The sequence below is a fragment of the Felis catus genome, chromosome X (assembly GCF_018350175.1).
Source record: "Felis catus isolate Fca126 chromosome X, F.catus_Fca126_mat1.0, whole genome shotgun sequence".
NCBI lineage: Eukaryota > Metazoa > Chordata > Mammalia > Carnivora > Felidae > Felis > Felis catus.
The window spans coordinates 41706031-41729540 of record NC_058386.1 but is presented as its reverse complement, the minus strand read 5'-3'; the positions used below and the strand labels follow the sequence as shown (position 1 = coordinate 41729540).

Here is a 23510-nt window from a genome sequence, read left to right as displayed (position 1 = left end):
GAAATTGAGTATCTGCCGAGAATCCTGCGTGTGGCTGAGACTGGGTGCGAAGACCAGAATGAGGCGGGGTGGGGGGTCTTGCCAGGCCACTCACCCCCAATCCTCCTAACAAGTACCTACCCCGCCCCCACTCCCCAAATTGCGCATCCCCGTTCGGACGAGGGGGAGGGGAAACAGGTTGCGGCGTGGCGCGTGCGCACTGCCGCCTTCAGCACCACGGACAGCTCCTTCGCCCCCGCCTGCCGGCGCGCGCCACCGCCGCCCCAGCACTGAAGGCGCGCTGACGTCACTCGCCGCTCCTTCGCAAACTCCCCTTCCTGGTCGCCTTGGTCGCGTCCGCGCCGCCGCTGGCCCAGCTGGACAGCACCATGCGGGGCGCGAGATAGGGGGGGCCGGGCGCGACCATCCGCGCTGCGGCGGCGGCGACTCGGCGCTGCCTCAGTCTGCAGCGGGCAACCGAAGAGTCGCGTCGTGCCTGAGAGCGCAGCTGTGCTCCTGGGCCCCGCGCGGTCCGCCCCCGCGGCTCCTGACCAGACTGCTCCTAGGACCCCCTGCCCCGCGCCGCAGCCATGAACTACCTGCGGCGCCGCCTGTCGGACAGCAACTTCATGGCCAATCTGCCAAATGGGTACATGACAGACCTGCAGCGCCCGCAGCCACCCCCGCCGCCGCCTGCTGCCCCCAGCCCCGGAGCCACACCCGGTTCCGCGACTGCCACTGCCGAGAGAGCCTCCGTGTCTGCCCCTGTGGCCTCTCCGGCTGCCCCTAGCCCTGGGTCTTCGGGGGGTGGTGGCTTCTTCTCGTCGCTGTCCAACGCGGTCAAGCAGACCACGGCGGCCGCGGCTGCCACCTTCAGCGAGCAGGTGGGCGGCGGCTCTGGGGGCGCAGGTCGTGGGGGCGCTGCCGCCAGGGTGCTGCTGGTCATCGACGAGCCCCACACCGACTGGTAAGCCACTGCTGCGGACGTCTTCCCGCGGGCCTGGGTCCCCAGATCGTTCCACGATGAGCACTTAATCAAGCGCCGCTTGTGTGCCAGACATCTGGCCCCCTTGCCCAAACCTTCTTCCTTTAAATTATTATGCTGGGCGCTTCCTGTGTGCCCCATCCTTGCCCCCCACCCAGGCCTTCTCGCTCCATACAGGGAGCAGTTATCGGGCGCCTGCTGTGTACCTCCTTCCCAAAAGCCTTGGCTTGAATATATCCTGTGAGCATTCGAGAGCCAAATGTTCCCTGTCCCCCCAACCCTCACCCCAAAGGCCTTGTCCTTTAATGGACCCTGTGAGCATTTATCAAGTACCTGCAGTGTGCCTTATCAGGAGCGCTTCCCCAAAGCCTTTGGCTTCCATGAATTTTGTGAACGTACATTGAGAGCTTGCTATGTGTCTTGTCCCCCTCAAACCTTGCCTGAAGGACTTCTCTCTAATAGGTCTTGTGAACATGTATCCAGAGTGTGGTATGTGCCCCACCCCAGCCCTCTCCCCAAAGGCCTTTTAAGCTATTCAGTGAACATCGATTGCCTGCTGCGTATCCCATCCCATGGTCTCACGAAAAGTGTTGCCTTTAATGGGTCCTGTGAGCCTTTATTGAATGCCTTCTGTGTGTCCCAACTCCAAGCCTCCTCTCCAAGGGCTTATTTCTCCCAAGGATCTAGGACGCATTTATTAAGTGCCTGATGTATGCCCTATCTCCAAACCCCTTTCTCGAACGTATTTTGCTCAAATGAGTCCCCTAAGCATTTTTAACCTTCTGTGTGTGACTCATCTTCAGACTCTCCCCTAAATCCTTTTCCTACGATGGATCTAGAAGGCATTGATTGAGTGCCTCGTTTAGCCTCCATTCTCAGGCTACTTCAAAGACCTTTCCTTTGGTGAACCCATCTAGCATTTATCACCTGCCTGCTGTGTGAGCCTACTCTAAAGCTTTTTTCCTCCAGTATATTCAGCAAGCATTTATTGAGTGCCTACTGTTTACCCCATCCCCAAACCCTTTCCCCAGTGGCTTCAGTCTGCATGTGTTGAACACCTTCTGCATGGCCCAACCTGCTCCATAAAGGCTTACCTCCCATTAATACAGTGATCAGGTATCTAGCACTTGTTGTATGCATCATTTCAATCCTCTTTCCAGAGACCTTTTCTTTTTAATCACTCCTTGGAGCATTTGTGGAGCACCACTGTGTGCCTGATTCTGTGCCCTCTCCCCAAAAGCCTTTTATATCACGGATAGAGAATCAACATTACATGGACCAATCTTCTGCATCCCCATTCCCTTCCACAAAAGACTTTTCCTCCAGTGAATCCAATGATTGTATGCCCATCCCAACCCCCGCCCCCGCAAAGACCTTTTCTTTTAATGGATCCAGTGAGCATTTATTTATCCCCTGCCAGGTGCTCGATTCTAATCACCTTCCCCCAGGTGCCTTTTCCTCCAGTGGCTCCTGTGAGCATTTATAGAGTGCCATCTGTGTGCTCTACGTTCACACCTTCTTCCCAGAATCTTTTTCTTTTAGTGGATCTGGTGAGCATATGTGCAGTTACTGTTTTGTGGAGGGAGTAGATACCCCTTCCTTACCCCTAGTAGAACCTGTGCCAGTCATAAAGCCTCTAGCTAGGGTTCTTTCTTTTGATAAATCTAGAGCCCAGTTTATAAGGATTACTCTTTTCCCACTCCCCTCAGGGTCCCTAGGATTCCCTCTCCCAATCTCAAGTCCATACCCCCAAAAGGTCTTTCTTCTATTTAAGCCAGTAAACACTTATTGAGTTCCTACTGTATAAGGGCCGTTCTCAACATCCCCTTTCCAAGTCTGGAAGTTGCTGCCCCGTCTCAAGAGCTCTCTCTCCAGGGGTCTACTTCAATATAAATTTATTGAGTTACCAGCTTTTTACTAGTTAGATCACCCCTCCACCCCAGGAGCCTTTACCCAGCAGCCTTTCTCTCTATTCAGAGCCATTTATTCATTCTACAGATATGTATTGCATACTTTCCATGTGTCAGAATGTGGGAGGCATTCATTTAGCATTACTATATACCAGGAAGAACTCTCCTTCAGTGCCATTTCCTTCTAACCCCAACCACCAGCTGTATTCTTTTTGCCTTTTCGTCCATTCAAGCCCACAATTGTTTAATGAGCACTTACTGTATACTAAGAACCCTATATTCAGTGCCTCTTTCCCTCCCCCCCTTGTAGCCCCAATTCGCCCTTCAACAATCTCCATCCTGCCTTTGACACTAGGCAATCCTGAAAGCTCATAATATGCACCTACTGTATTCTGGCTAGGTCCCTTCCCCCACTTAGTAGCCATCTTCCCACCTGCTCTTCCCCAACCAATTAATCCAAAAAGCATTTATTAATCTCTTACTGTATTCTTTTCAAACAACCACATCCTCTTTGCTCCATCAATCCATAAAGCAGTTCTTAAACACATGCTCTAATTCCTTCACCAACACCCACTCACACAGGAGCCATCTTCCTGGCTAACTTTGCTCCACTGAAGTCAACAAACCTTAATGGGGCCCCTGCTGTATATTGGTAACCACCGTCCTTTAGACTTCCCTTCTCCACTCCTATACTCCAAGAAGGTTCTTTGCCGTGTTTTCCTTCATCCAATTGAACATTTACCAGTTGTCTCCCAGATACTGACAAGACCCTCCCCCTTTCCATAATCACAACTCCAACAAGCATTCATTGAGCACCTGCTGAATTCAGTGAAAGGTTCTTCCCTTCTCCTTCTGTGTCTCAGAACACCCCCAGCAGCTGCGCTAGTCTTTTCTTCCAGTCAATCTAGCAAATGTTTATTTAGTGTCTTCTATAGATGGGATGGGATGGACAAAGATCCCGTGTACATCAGGCTCCGCGTGGCAAACAGAGACCTCTGCATCACCAACCTGCAGGCATAGCGAGTACCATCCGCACTCCAGCCTGGAATAAAGGAGGAGTTGTGCACAGTCTGTAATGGATTGTACACTTAGATAGAGTCTGACAACTTTCCCACCAAACCTCACCCCTCTCGTTCTCTCCTGAGTCTCAAATCCTCTGTGGCTTAAAGTTGCGAACTCTGAGTTGAGACTCATCTCCTCTTTTTAGAGATAATTTGGTTCAGTGGTTTTTCAAACTGTGGCTCACCTGTTGGCTTGTGACCAGCATTTCATTTTCTTCATGAATCAATGTAAATGAAAACAGAACATAACAAGAATATGTTACACATTGTAAGTGCAATTATTATTATTTAGTGTAACTGTTACTCCAAGAAATATAATCAGTAATGTATACCATATATTATATGTGACATATACTATATAATACATTTGCTATATAATAGATTTATAGTATATAATACATATATATGTGTATGTTTTTCTTCATGAAATGGAATAGAATAGAGTAGGAAATATCAGACTCCATTGCACACAGTAAAGGTAATTTACTAAAGCTTTCTTCCAATTATATATGTATATTTATATACTTTCTAGGTACATATACACATAGTATGTGATATGAAATATATGTTATATATTATATAAGCCATACTATATTTGCTGTATAACATATTACAGATGTCATATAATATAAATTACATATATAGGGCAGGTAATTATGTATCTATGTATATAGTGGGTTATATAAACTATATCTCTTACTGTGGCTTCTTTTCTTAGACTTCCCTGGAAGCAGGCCCTGAGACTCTGAGGTTTGTGTGCAGTCTTCTTGGGGAGAGCTCTTGGGAACAACACCTGTTGCGGGGGAGGAGTGAGGGAACAGGATTTAGCAGAAGGAAAGGTTGAGCGATGATGCAGCCACAACAGAAGCCTCAGCCAATCCTCTGGGGGAGCTCTGCAGCTAGAATGACCCTTCAGAGTTACCCCAATTGGGGCGAGGTATCCAGGCTTTTGTATTCTTACATCAGTCAACCATTAGCCACAGGCTGCCCCCTGGAAGGAGGCATAATCATGGGGAAGGCAAATCCCTCCTGCAGAGGCCAACTCCCAGTGAGGGACAGCACTGGGGGCCATCAGTAGCACATATTCCCAGAAGCCCGGAGAGAGATGGGTAGGCCTGAAGGTGCAGGTGGGAGGCGTGAGGTTCTGGGCGGAGCACAGAGTCTACTCCTTGCACTGCTCAGACTCACTTGCTTCTTAGAGTAAGTTTACCCTGTCTGGGAGCAGCATTGCAGCCTGGGAACAGGACTGTAATTGGTCTTGTTTCCTGGGGGAAGCTTGAAAGAACACGGTTAGTGGGATGAACGACAGCCCCCACTGCTGCACGTGATAAAAGTGGCATAAATAAATGATATGCTTTGGTCTCCTTCTTCTGCGACACATTCTAGGTTCCCCTCACCCCAAGCTAGCACCTCTCTTTGGTCTCAGCGGCTTACCCGATGAGTGATTCATCCCTTCATCCTCGAGGGATCCCTGAGCCCTTGATCCCCATGCCCTTCCAAGGCTGTGGCTGCTGTACTTGTTCATTTGCCACCAAAGTCGTACAAGGAGTACCAACAGATGCCTAAGTGGATCACCTGGGTGCCATGCATATTCCTCCCTGCCCCCACTGTGCAATAGAAGCCCTACCTCCTCCTGATGTTCAAGGTCATGTACCCCTGCGAAGACAGTGATACATTCCTCTTCATATCCGTTTGGCATGTGAAACCTGAAGTGTCCAGGTGGCATCCATAGCTTAGAATGTAATAGAGTTCTTGCCGTGTCCCCTGGTAGCATGTTACCCCTTGGAGAACCAGGACCTCTAACCTTGCAGAGCCTTGAGGGAACAGGAAGCACACATTCCAAAAGTGGATCACTGGGACTGATGGTAAGCTGGGCCTCTCCTACTTTCACCTCTGAGTTCCCGGACCCGCGTATTCTACCCATTGGGAACACAGCACAAACGATGGGTTGTCGATTTCGGGTGTTTTAGAGGATGGTGCCCCATTCTTTCGTGGTATCATTTCCAAGCTAGGATCTTAGCGGTGGCCGCAACAAGTTGTTTCAGGCCAGCACCTTCCGGGTGGTGTGGTATATAACGTCATTAGTTGATTCCACGGTCATGGGCCCATTTGGCACCTCCTTTGCTGTAAAGTGTGCCCTTCGGTTTGATGCAGTGTTACGAGAGATCTCGTACTGGTGAATCAAACGTTGTGTAAGTCCTTGGACAGGGATACTGGCTATGGTCCTGCTGTCAGGAAAGGCAAACCCACATATAGAATATTCCAGTACAAATGAATCATTAGTCTTTCCGGGGTGGAAGGCGCCCGATGTAGTCGGCTGGCCTCAATGTGGCCAGTTGGTCTTCTTAAGGGAAGGCACCATGTCAGGAACTCAGTGGTGGTCTCTGTTGCTGGAAGATTGGACCCTCGGCAATAGCGTGGTAGGCCCCACTTATAGCCTCTATCTCTGCTAATGTTGCTACTTCATTCATGTGCCCATCTGCTAGCACTGCGGTGGCTGATTTGAGAGGCTGGCTGACATCATCTGGCTGACTCATTCTGTCTACCTGGTGGTTCAGTGCCACTTCCATTGTGGATGCCGTCTGGTGGGTGTTAACACACAATGCAAAGATCTTCACTCCTCACTTTTTGCCCCCTCCCATGTCCACCCCCATGTGTCCACCCACGTTTCTGTGTCCCAGACTTCTTTGTCCTGATCTTTTTTTTTTTTAAGTTTTTATTTAAATTACTTTCAGGTCTACAACGTAGTGATTCAATACTTCCATACATCACCCAGTGCTCATCACCTATTTCACCCATCCCCCCACCCACCTCCCTTCTGATAACCATCAGTTTGTTCTCTATAATTAAGAGTCTGTTTCTTGGTTTGCCTCTCTCCCTCTCTCTCTCTCCCCCCACCCCTTTCTTCCCTCTGCTCGTTTGTTTTGTTCCCTAAACTCCACAGTATGAGTGAAATCACATATTTGTCTTTCTCTGACGGACTTATTTCACTTGGCTTGATACTCCTTGTCCTGATCTTCTAATATTTTTCCTTCAAGGCCTCTGATCAGCCAAGCCATCCTCCAGTGCCCATCAGCGAATATATATTCTAATCCTGGCCCACTTCTCTTTCCCTGTTAAGTAGACTACCGGGCGCACAGCCCAAAGCTCTGCCCACTGGGAGCTCTGCCACTGTCTTTCAGGACCACTCTTGAGTGGGGCTGTAGTACAGCCGCTGTCCATTTTGGGCTTCTCCCCACATACCAAGCCAGTCCGCCCGTGAACCAAGCTTAGGCTTTTTCTTCCTTCCTTCATCAGCTGGTCGTAAGGGGTTCCCTCGGGAGCTGAGGGAGGCGCTAGATTACCTGCTCAGTCCTGCCTGAGCTTGATCCCAGCTGCTGGGTCCACCTGACTTAATTACTTGGCGGGCCTGGCAAGACCCAGCCCTTAATGAGCACCTGGGTGCATAATCACCTGGTACCCCATAGTCAAGCATTCTGTCTCTACCAGGGCCCAGTACCGCACCCGGAATCGTTTCTCAAAAGTCACGTAATTCTGTGCTGCAGATGGCATGGCCTTGCTCCAGAACCCCAGGGGCCTCCCACTCAAACTTCCCAGAAGCTCCACACTGCATCTCTTCCCACCACCGACACCTCCAGTATGGTAGGATCTGCCAGATCATGTGGCCTAAGTGGAAGGACTGCTGGCACCTCAGCCTAGACCTGCCGCACAGCCCTTTCGGCTCCGGCCCCCATTCAGGGGAGGCAACCTTATGCTGCATCTGAAAAATGAATCAGAGCAGTATTTACAGGTGTGGGATGTGCTGCCTCTAGAACCTGAAGAGACCTACTGAGTGTTGTGCTTTTTTTCCTTATGGTGGGAGGTGCAAGATGCAATGTTCGCCCCATCATTTGGAGGGGCTGTCCTGGCAGGCCTTGGACCACTGTGTCCCCAAAAGTTTTACTAAGGTGGCAGGCCCCTGGGTCTTTGTAGGGTTTATCCCCTACCCTCTGGAGTGCCTGTGTCTTGGCAAGACAGGGTGCTAATCATGCCTTGCTCATCTTGCCAAATCAATATGATGTAATTGATAGAGTAGTCCAGTGTGATATTCTGTGGGATGTCCAGACGGTCCAGTCCCTCTGGACTATATGACGATACAGGATGAGAAAGGTAGCAGAGCCCTATGGCGAGGCCATAAACAAATATTGCTGTCAGTCCCACGTGAATGCGAAATGTTTCTGATCCTCTTTTCTGATCAGAATCGAAAAGAGTGCATTCATTAAGTCAGTGGCCACCTGCCGCACTAGGACTAGTTTGCACCATCACCCTTAGGATAGATATAATATTATCTTTGGTTTGCTGATTTGATCAGGGGAGGGGTGTGTAGTTTCAGAGGCACCCATTTGGACTTCCCCGCCACAATAACTCTTACCCCACAAACCAAGGAACCCATGAAGGGGTTCTGACAACTACAGACATGTCCATTTTATTTTATTTTTTAAAATGTTTATTTATTTTGGGAGAGAGAGAGAGTGAGAAAAGGGGGGGGGGACAGGCAAAGAGAGGGAGAGAGACAGAGAATCCCAAGCAGGCTCCGCACTGCCAGTGCAGAGCCCGATGCGGGGCTCGATTTCACAAACCGTGAGATCATGACCTGAGCCAATATCAAAAGAGGTGGATGCTTAACCACCTGAGCCACCCAGGAGCTCCCAGGACTGTCCATTTTAATCACGCATTTGTGAAGCGAAGAAGTGACCACTGGGTGGACCTGTGGACCCAGCGGACCCACTGTGAGCAGGACCTGAGACAGGTCCTCATTTATTACCTTAACACCACCGTGCTTCTCAGCATGGGTCGTGCCACTCTCACTAGCATATGCCTTATTGATTTTTTATTTTTATTGATTGGGTATATCCTCTGGGCCCTCCGATAGAACATAGTCAGTGGATGAGTTTTCTAGACTTACATAGTATATCTTCTCTAACATGTCTGCTTCTTTGAATCCTTTGATCCTTTCCTCCACAATCCTCTATGGAAGATTTGGCATTTCTGCGTCACTTGGTGTGGACCATTGTTCTCTCCAGGCTTCCACAAGTCATCCAACAGTGTATCAGCAGCATCTCCTAGAGTCCTTGCCGGTCCTTTTAAGGACACAGTGGTCCTTTTAAGTTGTCCAACTTCACGTTCCACCTCTTTGGTCCACTGTCCTTAGGACCCAGTGTCATGCACTTTTACAGCTCCTGCCAACATATATTGGCCAGATTTTTCAGCCTCTAAGTATTATTTCTTTCCTTCCTTTGCAAGCTTAGAACTTCTCCATTCGGATGTGCTAGGACTTGACCCTGCTTATTGATCTGGTTGCTAAGAGGGGAAGGGGGTAGATTCTGAAAAGGGCAAGCTTTGTTTTCTAAGGGACCTGCTTCATTGAGGTCTCTGTATTATCTTCAAGTAGAAGGAAGGTTTATATTCTAACAAGGAGGAATGGGCTACTTCTGCAGGCCCGGTGGGTTCAGGTGAATCAATAAGTTCAAGGTGTTACATGCGTCTTCCCAGATAGCCCCACCTCAAGTTTCAGGGCTTCACTCTTGTCCCATTAGGACCCTGAACGTGGTATAGGAGATGTCCTGGGCCCGAGAATTCAACCTTCTCTGAAGTTCTGCTACACTTATGATTATGTCCGAAGCCTGGTCTTCCCCTCTGTCTGCCCTCTAGTTGCAGAAGATTAGGGTCCCTTTAAATGTAGCCAAGGGGATCCTCGGGCTTTCACATTGTGCTTTGAATCAGTGATTATTCACCCTGAACATGTCAGATCTTTCTTCAGCCGATCAATGGTGTTTAGCAAATCGTCACCCAAGCCTGGTTACCATCGCCCTCGCACCTCTCAAGTACCAGGGATATTTCGCCAACTGGTAACATCCCCCTCCACCAGTACCTCATTACAGTTCACCACCAGTAAAAGTCACTGCTACCCCCAAAGCCCAGGGGCCCACACTCATGAGAATAAACCCCACGCTGCATCTTTTCCCATTACTGACACCTCTGGCATCATGGGATCCGCCCGATCATATGGTTCAAGTGGCATCCTGCTTGCACCACAGCCCAGACCTGCTGCAGAGTCCTTTCTGTAGTTTCACATCTCTGGCCCACAGTCTTAGGTTGGGTTCTCTGGAAAGAGATTTCGAGGCAGGTATTTATATGCAGGAGGCTTACTGGGGAGTGCCTTTGGAAGCAACACCTGTGAGGAGGCAGGGTTGGGCAGAAGGAGAAGCTGGTCCACAATACAGCTGCGTCAGAGGCCTCAGCTGACCCTAGGGGGACCTCTGGGGCAAAGAGGCCAGCCTTTGTACTCACTCATAAACCAGATATAAGACATGGGCTGCCTGAAGTAGGTGTAACCTTGGCCAAGGCCAAGTTCCCTATGACAGAAGCCAGTTCTCAGCGGGACATAGCCATAAGCTGTTAGCAGCTGACATCCAGGGTGCATTGGCCCTGAAGAGGAGATCTGAGCAGAGTGCCGCAGTATTCACTATGCTTATGGTCAAAACAAAGTTTGAAAGACAGTGATATAGTCTACGCTCCTCATTATTTTATAAACGAAAAATGTGCAGGTCTCAGAGAAATTCTCTTCCAACACTTGTGAGGGGACAGTGTCAGTAATGGAGTGTGTGTGCGTGCGTGTGTGTGCGAGAGAGAGACAGAGGGAGAGAGAGGTTGGGAGGGAGGGAGAGGAGAAAACGGCCGTGCTTGGGGTCTTTGGGGTATGTCAGTGAAGTCACTAGGGCCTGCTTGTGCTGTGCGTGTGTCAGAGACCCTGAATGTGTGCACGTAGGTAACCCTGAGAGTGGCTCCTTTCCTCATCCGTCTTGTACGACTGGAGATGAGCTTCCATGGGCAGAGAAGCCTGTCAAGCAGGAATCCTGGGCCTGGGCAAGGACGCCACTGGAAATCAAGCGCAGCTGAGGTTGGGCCCAGGGACAGTGACATGGCAGTTCATGATCCCTCTACTGCTGCTCCTACCCCTCTTCCCTCCTATGGCTTCCCCTTGTCCTCAGCTGCATCCCTCCCCACCCCCATCATTGCTGGCTCTGGCTTCTCAGAACCACCGCCAGCCTGCACCCTCAATCTGCTCCTCCTTTTTTGTATAGCTGCCCCCCACTGTTGCGTCCCTCATAGCACACAGCCACACGTGGCAAATGTGCCCCTCCGCAGGAAAGGGCCAGAGAGCAGAGAGACGCTTCAGACCACACGAGCAGACACAGGCGCTGAGACATAGCCTGGCACACTTCATGTATTATGCATTCTCTAAGGGTTTTGTTTTTTTTTTTTTTTTTGCCATTTACGAACCTCTGTGCAAGTTCCAAGTGTGTTACAGTTTACAAAGCACTCCTCGTTTTGCAAAACTTTTCTCAAAAACACTTACGGTAGCAATGTGATGAGCAGACCATACTCTGAGGAGGGCCTGCCTGCCACTTGCAGTTTAAGGACTTATTTTTACAGTTCGCCTCGTCCTTTGACACTGACATACCTCCGTGAGGATTACCACACACTTTATCGTTCATAAAGCGCTGTTGAGCTTTTCAAAGTGTTTCAACAATCGCGAAGCACGTTATGGTTTCTCTAGTAGCACTGGAGGGGTAAAAGGGTCAAAGGACTGGCCTGGGTTTTGTCTTCCTGAGACTGACGGATGTGCTCTGCTTTTCCTCTCCAGGGCAAAATACTTCAAAGGGAAAAAGATCCATGGAGAAATTGACATTAAAGTAGAACAGGTTAGTTGGGGCGGATGGAGCTGGGGGTCAGCTGTCCAGATTGAAAACTGGATGGTCATTTTCATGTGACGTGGCTGAATCACCATTTTTTTTTCTCTTTCCTAGGCTGAATTCTCTGATCTCAACCTCGTGGCTCACGCCAATGGTGGATTCTCTGTGGACATGGAAGTTCTTCGGAATGGGGTGAAGGTCGTGCGGTAAGTATAGAAAGGTTAATTTGGAGTTATGGGAGAAGAATAAGAACCCCCTTAGAGCTGAGGGAGAAGCCCCCACCTCCCCACCCATTTTTCTGTGAGCAAGAACTTAGCTATATTACAGTAGCCAAGATACGGAAACAACTTAAGTGCCCATTAGTGAATGAATGGATAAAGAAGATGTGGTCTGCATATACTATGAAATATTACTTACCCATGAGAAAGAAGGAAATCTTGCCATTTTCAACAACATGAATGGACCTCGGGGGCATTATGCTAAGTGAGATTAATCAGACAGAGAAAGACAAATACTGTATGATTACCTGTTGTCTGTGGAATCTAAAAAAGCCAAAGTCATAAAAACAGGGAGTAAAGTAGTGGTTACCAGAGGCTGAGTGGGGGTAGAATAGGAGAGCTTTTTAAGGCTAGAAACTTACAACTGGTAGATAATTAAACCCTGGCGATATAATGCACAGTACAGTGAATAAAGATAACAATACTGTATCAAAATTACTAAGAAACTAGATCTTAATTATTCCCACCACAAAAGGAAATGATAATTGTGTGACATGATGGAAGTGCTAAATAGCCCTACAATGGCAATCATATGACAATATATAAGCGTGTCGGGGCACCTGGGTGGCTCAGTTGGTTGAACGTCCAACTCCAGCTCAGGTCATGATCTCACAGCTGGTGGGTTCGAGCCCCGCATCAGGCTCTGTGCTGACAGCTTGGAGCATGGAGCCTGCTTCGGATTCTGTGTCTCCCACCTCTCTCTTTCTGCCCTTCCCTGCTTGTGTTCTGTCTCTGTCTCTCAAAAATAAACATAAATATATAAATAAACATATGTGTGTGTGTGTGTGTGTGTGTGTGTGTGTGAAACCTGTTTTATGCCTTAAACTTATACAATGTTATATGTCAATTAAAAAAATTAGGTACAGAATGTGGGAAGATAACTTCTCTTCTGCAGAGCCAAGGATCCTAGCAGACCACAAGCCAAACGTTTTAGTTATTAAATCAGCAAATATTTCTCTTTCTTTCTTGAGGTTTATTTAGTTTTGAGAGAGGGAGAGAGAGCATGCGAGTTGGGGAGAGAGGGGATCAGAAGAAGGTTCTGTGCCGATAGCAGAGAGCCCGAGGTGGGGCTCAGACCCACAAACTGCGAGATCATGACGTGAGCTGAAGTCGGACACTTAACCAACTGAGCCACCCAGGCGCCCCTAAATCAGCAAATATTCCTTGAGCATGTACAGATCCCAAAAAAATCCCCCCCCTGAAACCCTCTGCCCTCAGGAAGCTTATATTCGACTGTGGGATACGTACAATAAACATATAAGAAAACGTAAAGGTGGGGAGCACCTGGGTGGCTCAGTCGGTTGAGCTTCCAACTCCAGCTCAGCTCACAATCTTGCAGTTCACAAGCTCTAGGCCCGCATCTATGCTGACGGCTTTGGATCCTCTGTCCCCCTCTCTCTGCCCCTTCCCTGCTTGCGCGCGCATGCTCTCTCTTAAAAATAAACAAACATGAAAATAAAAGAAAATGTAAAGGTGCTAAGAAAAAATATATAGCAGCAAAGGGATTGTTGGATGACAGAGGGGGTCTGCAATTTGGATAAGGCAGACCAATATTGTGAGAGACATTTGAGGAAAGACCCGAAGGAGGTGAAGGAGAGCTATGTGGGCGTATCTAGCGGGGAAATGTTTCAGGCAGAGGGAACAGCCAGTGTAGGGGCCCTGAGGCTGGAATTTATTCTGGGCAGCATCCTTTGAGGACAGCTAATAGTCTGAGAGATTGTGACCAGGGAGCTGTCAGAGCTGAGTGGGTAGGCTGCTAGGTGACCTTGGCAAGGAGAGGAGCAGGTAGGAAAGGCTTAACGGGGGGTCGCCAGATGGGGAAAGGGCAGAAAGGGTGCCTGTGCCAGAGAAAACAGCTTGTACATGTGTGCTGGGGTGAGAAGGCACTTTTCCTTGCCACTTCTAGGAGCTGTGGAGATTTAGAAAGTTGGTTTTTGTTCTGAGGGTGATGGGGAGCTCTTGGGGGTACCCTGGACACTTCTACCCCTGCCACCCCAGGTCTCTGAAGCCGGACTTTGTGCTGATCCGCCAGCACGCCTTCAGCATGGCTCGGAACGGAGACTACCGCAGTTTGGTCATTGGGCTGCAGTACGCTGGAATCCCCAGCGTTAACTCTTTGCATTCTGTCTACAACTTCTGTGACAAGCCCTGGGTGGTAAGTGACAGATAGGGTGCTACTGGCAGAGGGACTGCCTCATGCATGCGTGCACGCAGGAGCTCAAAACCACCATGCGCTGGGGGGGCTGAGAAAGTTGGGAAGCTTGGAATCCCAGCTTGGAGACTGTCCAGGTGAAAGGTTTGCTGACCCATCTCTCCTGACTCTCTCATAGTTCGCCCAGATGGTTCGACTGCACAAGAAACTGGGGACAGAGGAATTCCCTCTAATCGATCAGACCTTCTACCCCAATCACAAGGAGATGGTGAGTCTGGGGGAGTAAGATGGGCAGGAGGGAGAAGCGTCATGTTACCAATGGCGTGCTGGCAGCCAGTGCGGCCAGTGTGTGCATGTGGAGAGTGAAGTTGCTTCGCAACAGGGTTTATTAATACCACGAATTTACTTCTGTGCTTACAAGGGCTATTTACATCATTGATCCTGTTACTTATAGTATCTCTTATCGCCAGTATTAAACATTGACTTCTAATGTAAATGGACAGATCTACTACAATGAATCAGATTATACTATGTATAGAAAGCAAGTCATTGTTACTAATATTGTCAAATGTGCTTCCTGATAGAAATGTGACCAATGTTCCAGATTAGGAGCGGCAATCAAATTATCAGTGGCAATGTTACAAATTAAATTGTTTACAAAGACCCGGGTGCCTGGTTGGCGCAGCCGGTTAAGTGTCCCACTTGGGCTCAGGTCATGATCTCACGGTTTGTGGTTCGTGAGTTGGAGCCCCACGTCGGGCCCTGTGCTGACAGCTCGGAGCCTGGAGCCTGCTTCGGATTCTGTGTCTCCCTCACTCTCTGCCCCTCCCCTGCTCACATGCAGTCTCTCTCTCTCAAAAATAAATAAACATTTAAAAAAATACTACTTAAATTGTTTACAAATAGCAATTGAATTGTTGGTTACTATTATCATAAAATATAATCATTAATATTACAACTCACTACAAATTATTGTTATTGATATAAATTCTGAGTACCAATGTTATGAACCAAATTATAGTTCCTAATGGAAATTGAATAATCATTACTAGTGTCATCAGAGATTATAACTATTATTATAAATTATTGTCATATTAGAAGTTATGCTCTAATATAAATTATAAGTCTCTGTTTTGAATTATATTATACTTCATAGAAATTACATTATCATTAATAATATCAAATATTATAACTAATATTACAGTTTATTACCAGTGTTACAAATTAAGATTTTCATGTGAGAAATTAAACCATTAGTATGTTGTAAAATATTATTATAAATTATTGCCAATATTACACATTAAGATTACTGATATAAATTACAAGTAACTATCTGATAGTTTCTAATGGAAATCATCATTAATATGGTTAACACTCCAGTTTATATTAGGAATATTTACTGATATTAAAGTAACAATTACTAATATAAATTGTGAGTGCCACAGTTATGGATCAGATTTTCATCACATAGAAATTGAATCACCATTACTGATGCCATCAAATTTTACAACGAATTTTGCAAACTTTTAGCAACATTATAAATTATGTTTGCTTATGCAAATAATTATCACCACTTTTGTGAATTAGATTTACAGTTAAATATCAATATTGACCCAACATTGGTTAAATAACCAACTTGGCTAAATAAACATTGCATTTACTATTTAAAATTCTTATTGGTATTACAAATTATGGTTACTGATATAAGTTAACAGTGTTATGAATTAAGTTTACTTACAGATGAAAATCAAATCATTAGTTGTCAGGAAACCCAATTTGTTTGTCATTATTCTTATTCCACATTCTTTGAGAGACAGGATAGCTGACTGTGGGTGAGAGCATGGAGTCTAGCCAGAATTTCTATATTGGAATCCTAGATCTACAACTTACTAGCTTCCTAACATAGGAAATATTACTTAATGCTCTGTGCCTCAGTTTACCCATCTGCAAAATGTGGGTAATAATAGTTCCTGCCTCACAGAGTTGGCGTGAGAATTAAAATCGTTAGAACAGTGCATCTGGGGGCACTTGGGTGGCTCAGTCGGTTAAGCACTCGACTTCGGCTCAGGTCATGATCTTGTGGTCCAGGAGTTCAAACCCCACTGCCTGCCGAAGCCTGCTTCGGCTTCTGTGTCTCCCTCTCTCTCTGCCCTTCCCCTGCTCACACTCTGTCCCTCTCCCTCTCTCTCTCAAAAATAAATAAACATTAAAAAATTTTTTAAAAAGAACAGTGCATCTGGTATACATTAACTGCTACCTAAGTGTTGACAAAGTTCCCTCCTATTCTTAGTTTGTTGAGTGTTTTTATCATGAAAGGATGTTGAACTTTCTCAAATGTCTTTTCTCTATTTATTGATATGATCATGTAGGGGTTTTTTCCCCTTTATTCTATGAATATGGTGTATTACATGACTAGAGTTCCGTGCAAGTTGAGCCACATTTGCATACCTGGACCAAATCTCACTTGGTCTGGTGTATAATTTTAGGATTCAGTTTGTTAGTATGTTATTGAGAATTATGATATCTGTAATCATAAAGGATATTGATCCGTAGTTTTCTTATAACATCTTTGTCTGGTTTGGGCATCAGGGTAATAGTAGCCTCACAGAATGAGATGGACAGTGTCCCCTTCTCTTCTATTTTGGGGAAGAGCTGTGAAAGATTGGTGTTAATTCTTTTTACATATTTGTAGAATGCACCGGTGAAGACATCTAGCCCTGGGCATTTCTTTGTAGGCAGTTTCTTTATTACTCATTCAATCTCTTCATTTCTTATAGCATTATTCAGATTTTTCAGTTCCTCTTTAGTTTTGGTAGTTTGTGCCTTTCTAGGAATTTGTCCTCTTCGTCTAACTTTTCTAATTTGTTGGCATATAATTATTCATAGTACTCTCTTAAAATTATTTTCATTTCTGTAAGGTTAGTAGTTATGTCCCTCTTTCATTCCTTATTTTTTTAAGTTTATTTAGTTATTTTGAGGAGTGGGGAGGGGCAGAGAGAGAGAGGGAGAGAGAGAACCCCAAGCAGGCTCCACCCTGTCAGCACAGAGCGTGATGTGGGGCTCAATCCCACGAACCATGAGATCATGCCCTGAGCCGACATCCAGAGTTGGATACTTAACCAGCTGAGCTACCCAGGAGGCACCCCTCATTCCTTATTTAATAGTTTTCTCTCTTGTCCTTCTTAATCTAAAGGTTTGTCAGTTTTGTTGATCTTTTCAAAGAATCAGATTTTGGTTTCTGTATGGTTTTTCTATTCTCTATTTCAATTTATTTCCACTGTAATCTTTATTACTTATTTTTTATTGAAGTATAATTAACATAATGTTATATTAGTTTCAGGTGTACAATATAATGATTCAACAATTCTATACCTTTCTCAGTACTCACCAAGATAAGTGTACTCTTAATCCCCTTTATCCATTTTGCCCATTCCCCCACCCACCTCCCCTCTGGCAACTTACCAGTTTGTTCTCTATATTTAAGAGTCTAAGGGGGTTTTTTAGGAGCACCTGGGTGGCTCAGTCGGTCGAACACCCAACTCTTGGTTTTGGCTCAGGTCATGCTCTCACCGCTGGTGGGTTCAAGCCCCACATGGGGCTCCACGCTGGCAGCGCAGAGCCTGCTTGGGATTCTCTCTCTCACCCTCTCTCTCTGGCCCTCCCCTGCTTTCTCTCTCAAAATAAATAAACTTAAAAAAAATCAAAAAGAGTCTAGGTCTTTTTGTCTCTTTTATTCTTTGTGTTGTTTTTTAAATCCCACATATGAGTGAAATCATATGCTATTTGTCTTTCTCTGACTTATTTCACTTGGCATGATACTCTCTAGCTCCATCCATGTTGTTGCCAATGGCAAGATTTCACTATTTTCTATGGCCAAGTAGTATTCCATTGTGTATATATCCCACATCTTTATCCATTCATCAGTCGATGGGCACTTGGGTTGCTTCTATATCTTGGTAGTGTAAATAATGGTACAACAAACATAGGGATGCGTATATCTTTTTGAATTAGCGTTTTCATTTTCTTTGGGTAAATACCCAGTAATGGAATTACTGGATCACATGATAATTCTACTTTCAATTTTTTGAAGAGCCTCCATACTGTTTTCAACAGTGACTGCATCAATTTGCATTCCCACCGACAGTGCTTGAGGGTTTCTTTCTCTCCGTATCCTTGCCAACAATTGTTATTTCTTGTGTTTTTGATTTTAAGCATCTGACAGGTGTAGGGTGATACATCATTCTGGTTTTAATTTGCATTTCCCTGATGATTAGTAATGTTGAGCATCTTTTCATGTGTCTGTTGGCCATCTGGATGTCTTCTTTGGAAAAATGTCTATTCAGGTCCTCTGCCGACTTTTAATTGGATTATTTGTGGGCTTTTTGGTGTTGAGTTGTATAAGTCCTTTACATATTTTGGACATAAACCCCTTATCAGATTAACCCCTACTCACTTGCAAATATCTTCTGCCATTCAGTAGGTTGCTTATTTGTTTAATTGGTGGTTCCTTTTGCTATGCAAAAGCTTTTTATTTTGGTGTAGTCCCAATAGTTTAATTTTGCTTTTGTTTCTCTTGCCCAAGGAGACATATCTAGAAAACTTTTTCTATGGCTGATGTCAAAGGAATTATTGCCAATGTTTGCTTCTAGGAATTTTATGGTTTCAGGTCTCACATTTAGGTCTTTAATCCATTCTGGGTTTATTTTTGTACATGGTCTAAAAAAGTGGTCCAGTTTCATTCTTTTGCATATAGCTGTCCAGTTTGGCCGGCACCATTTGTTGAAGAAATTGTCTTTTCCCTGTTGTATATTCTTGCCTCCTTTCTCACAGAGTAATTCATCATGTAAGCATGGGTTTATTTCTGGCCTCTGTTCTGATCCATTAACCTATGTGTCTATTTTTGTGCCAGGACCATACTGTTTTCATTACTACAGCTTTGTAGTGTATCTTTAAATCTGAGATTGTGATAGTTCCAGTTTTGTTCTTCTTTTTCAAAGGCGCTTTGGCTATTTGGGGTCTTTTGTAGTTCCATACAAATTTGGGATTATTTGTTCTAATTCTGTGGAGAATGCTGTTGGTATTTTGATAGGGATTACATTAAATCTGTAGATTGCTTTGGGTAGTATGGACATTTTCACAATATCGGTTCTCCCAAGCTATGAGCACAGAATATCTTTCCATTTGCTTGTGTCATTTTCAATTTTTTTCATCAGTGTTTTATAGTTTTCAGAGTGTAGGTCTTTCACTTCCTTGGGTAAATTTATTCCTGGGTATTTTATTATTTTTGATGCAATTATAAATTGGATTATTAATTTCTCTTAATTTGTTTTTTTAATGTTTATTTTTGAGAGAGAGAGGGAGAGAAGAGAAGAGAGAGCATACGGGGAGGGGCAGAGAGAGAGGGAGACAGAGGATCCGATGTGGACTCCGCACTGACAGTGCTCTGATAGCAGTGAGCCCTGACGCGTGGTTCAAATCACAAACTGGAGATCATGACCTGAGCCGAAGTCAGACGCTTAACCACCTGAGCCACCCGGGCACCTCTCTTAATTTCTTAATTTCTCTTTCTGCTACTTCATTGTTAGTGTGTAGAAATGCAACAGATTTCTATGTATTAATTTTGTATCCTGTGACTTTACTGGATTCAGCTATCAGTTCTAGTAGTTTTACTGGTGGAGTCTTGAAGGGTTTTTTTTCTATATAGTATCATGTCATCTGCAAACAGTGAAATTTTTACTTCTTCCCTTACCAATTTGGATACCTTTTTTTTTTTTTGTCTGATTACTGTGGCTAGCACTTCCAGTACTATGTTAAATAAAAGTGGTGAGAGTGGACATTCTTGTCTTGTTCCTGATCTTAGAGGAAAAGCTCTCAGTTTTTCCCCATTGAGTATGATGTGAGGTGTAGGTTTTTCATAGATGGCCTTTATTATGTTGAGGCATGTTCCCTCTAAACCTACTTTGCTGAGACTTGTTACCACGAATGGATGTTGTACTTGATCAAATGCTTTTCATCCATTGAGATGATCGTATGGTTTTTATCCTTTCTCTTGTTGATGTGATGTATCACATTGATTTGTGAATATTGAATTACCCTTGCGTCCCTGGAATAAATCCCACTTGATTGTGGTAAATGAGTTTTTTAATGTATTGCTAGATTCGGTTTGCTAATATTTTGTTGAGAATTTTTGCAACTATGTTCATCAGAGATACTGGCCTATAGTTCTGTAGTTTATTGTGTCTTTGCCTGGTTTTGGTATCAGGGTAATGCTGGCCTCATAGAATGAATTTGGAAGCTTTCCCTCCTCTTCTATTTTTTAGAATAGCTTGACAAGAATAAGTATTAATCTTTACTACTTGTTTCCTTCTTCTTGCTCTGGGCTTAATTTATCTAATTTCTGAAGATAGAAGAATGGGTTATTGATTTGCTCTCTCTCTTCTTTTTAAATACACACATTTAGGGGCGCCTGGGTGGCGCAGTCGGTTAAGCGTCCGACTTCAGCCAGGTCACGATCTCGCGGTCCGTGAGTTCGAGCCCCGCGTCAGGCTCTGGGCTGATGGCTCAGAGCCAGGAGCCTGTTTCCAATTCTGTGTCTCCCTCTCTCTCTGCCCCTCCCCCATTCATGCTCTGTCTCTCTCTGTCCCAAAAATAAATAAACGTTGAAAAAAAATAAATAAATACACACATTTAGAACTATGAAATTCCCTTGGGAGGCCTAGGTGGCTCAGTTGGTTAAGTGTCTGACTCTTGATTTTGGCTCAGGTCATGATCTCATGTTTCAGGGGTTTGAGCCCCATGATGGGCTCTGCGCTGACAGAGTGGAGGCTGCTTGGCATTTTCTCTCCCTCTCTCTGTACCCCTCCCCTGCTCTCTCTCTCTCTCTCTCTCTCTCTCTCTCAAAATAAATAAATAAATAAACAAACAAACAAACAAACATTTAAAAAGCTATGACATTCCCTATAAGCATCACTTTGGCTGCAGACCTTAACTTTTGATACATTGTGTTTTTTTCATTCATCTCAAAGTCTCTTCTAATTCCCCCAGTGATTTCTTCCTTGACCCATTGGTTATTTAGGAACATGTTTACTTTCCACCTGTTTGTGGAATTCCCCAATATTTTTTTTTCTGTTAGTAGTTTCTAATTCCATTCAGTTGTGGTCAGAGAACATACTTTGTATGATTCAGTACTTTTACATTTATTGAGACTTGTTTTCTGGTTTTGTGTACTTGAGAAGAACGTGTATTCTGCTGTTGTAGGGTGGAGTGTTCTTCAGATGTCCATTAGGTCTAGTTGGACCTTCTCTTTCTTTGTTGATTCTCTGTCTAGTTGTTTTCTCCATCATTTAAAGTGAAGCATTGAAAGGGCACCTGGGTGGCTCAGTTGGTTAAACGTCCTCCTTCAGCTCAGGTCCTGATCTCATGGTTCACGAGTTCGAGCCCTGCGTCAGGCTCTGTGCTGACAGCTCAGAGCCTGGAGCCTGCTTCGGATTCTGTCTGTCTGTCTGTCTCTCTCTCTCTCCCTCTCCCCTTCCCCACTCACACTCTTTCTAAAAAATAAACATTAAAAATTTTTTTAATAAAAAATATTTTAAAAGTTTCCTCTTTATAGGTTTAGTCTCGGGGTGCCTGGGTGGCTCAGTTGGTTAAGCATCCGACTTCGGCTCAGGTCATGATCTCACGGTTGGTGGGTTTGAGCCCTGGGTCAGACTCTGTGCTGACAGCTCAGAGCCTGGAGCCTGCTTCTCCCTTCTGTGTCTCCCTCTCTCTCTGCCCCTCCCCCACTCACGCTCTGTCTCTCTCAAAAATATATAAACATTAAAAAAAATTTTTTTAAATAAGTTTAGTCTCTCACTCTTCCATTGTGCTAACATAAATTACATCTTTACACATCATGTGTCCACAAATACAGACTTACAATTATTGCTTGCCGCAGTTGTCTTTTAAATTAGATGGATGTTGGGGCGCCTGGGTGACTTGGTCGGTTAAGCGTCCGACTTCAGCTCAGGTCACGATCTCGCGGTCCGTGGGTTCGAGCCCCACGTCGGGCTCTGTGCTGACAGCTCAGAGCCTGGAGCCTGTTTCCAATTCTGTGTCTCCCTCTCTCTCTGCCCCTCCCCTGTTCATGCTCTGTCTCTCTCTGTCTCAAAAATAAATAAACGTTAAAAAAAATTTTTTTTTAAATAAAAAAAATAAATTAGATGGATGTTAAGCGTTACAAACAAAGCATGCATTCACCCTGTCTTTTGTATTTACCTATGTACTTACCTTTGCAGGTGCTCTTTATTTCATTTGGATTCAAGTTACTGCTTAGTGACATTTCGCTGCAACCTGAAGGACCCTCTTAGTATTTCCTATAGAAGTGTCCTAGTAATGAACGATCTCACTTTTTGTTTATCTGCAAATGTCTTCATTTCTCCTTCATTTTTGAACTATTGTTTGGGACAACATAGAATTCTTACATGGTGGTCTTTTTCTTTTGGTGCTTTGCATATGTTGTCCCACCACCTTCTGGTTTCCAAGGTTTCTGATGAGAAATCAGCTGCTGATCTTACTGAGGGTCACCTGTATGGGATGGGTCACTTCCCTCTTACTACTTTCAAGATTCCCTCTTTGTCTTTGGCTTTCGTAAGTTTGTTTATGATGTGTCTAGATGTAGATCTCTATGATTCTATCTTACCTGAAGTTCAGTGAATTTCTTGGATATGTAGGTTAGTATTTTCCCTTAAGCGTGGGAGGTTTTCAGCCATTATTCCTTTTAATATTCTTAATTGCACCTTTCTCTCTACTGTCTCCTTTTGGGACTCCTGTTACGTGTGAGCTTATATGTTTGAGGGTGTTCCCCAGGCCCCTGAAGTGTTCATTTTGTTTATTTTTTTTCTTTCAGTTCCTCAGATTGGATTATCTCAGTTGACCTACCTTCCGATTCATTGATTCTTCCCTCTGGCAGCTCGAATCTACCGTTGAGCCCCTCTAGTGAATTTTTTTTAAGTTTATTTATTTTTGAGAGAGAGATTTGCGGGGGGAGGGGCAGATAGAGAGGGAAAGAAAGAGAAACCCAAGCCCAGAGCCCAACGCAGGGCTCAGCCTCACAAACCGTGAAATCATGACCTGAGCCGAAACCAAGAGTTGGACACTCAACCGACTGAGCCACCCAGGCGCCCCTGTAGTGAATTTTTATTTCAGTTATTGTGTTTTTCACTTCTGGAATTCTATTATTTGATAAATTCTATCTTTTTACTGATAGTCTATTTGTTAGAACTTCATTCTCATACATTTATTTAGTTCTTTAGACATGATTCCTTTTAGTCTTTTGAAAATTTTTTAATTAGTTGATTTATAGTCTGTCTATTAATTCCAATATCTGGGTTTCCGTAGGGACAATGTCTGTTGGATATTTTATCTTTCTCTG

At 45.0% G+C, this 23510-nt stretch overlaps 1 protein-coding gene across 2 annotated transcripts in view; it reads left to right on the top strand.

The window, feature by feature from the left end:
• The first annotated feature begins 416 nt into the window (after positions 1-416).
• SYN1 (synapsin I) overlaps positions 417-23510 on the top strand; it is a 51518-nt gene continuing 28424 nt past the window's right edge. For both annotated transcript variants that reach the window (XM_019823365.2, XM_019823364.3), the window contains exons 1-5: positions 417-946; positions 11623-11680; positions 11786-11877; positions 13948-14104; positions 14280-14369. In XM_019823365.2, coding sequence (XP_019678924.1) covers positions 570-946; positions 11623-11680; positions 11786-11877; positions 13948-14104; positions 14280-14369 — 774 coding nt within the window. In that variant the 5' untranslated portion in view covers positions 417-569. The remainder of the gene's footprint in view (positions 947-11622; positions 11681-11785; positions 11878-13947; positions 14105-14279; positions 14370-23510) is intronic.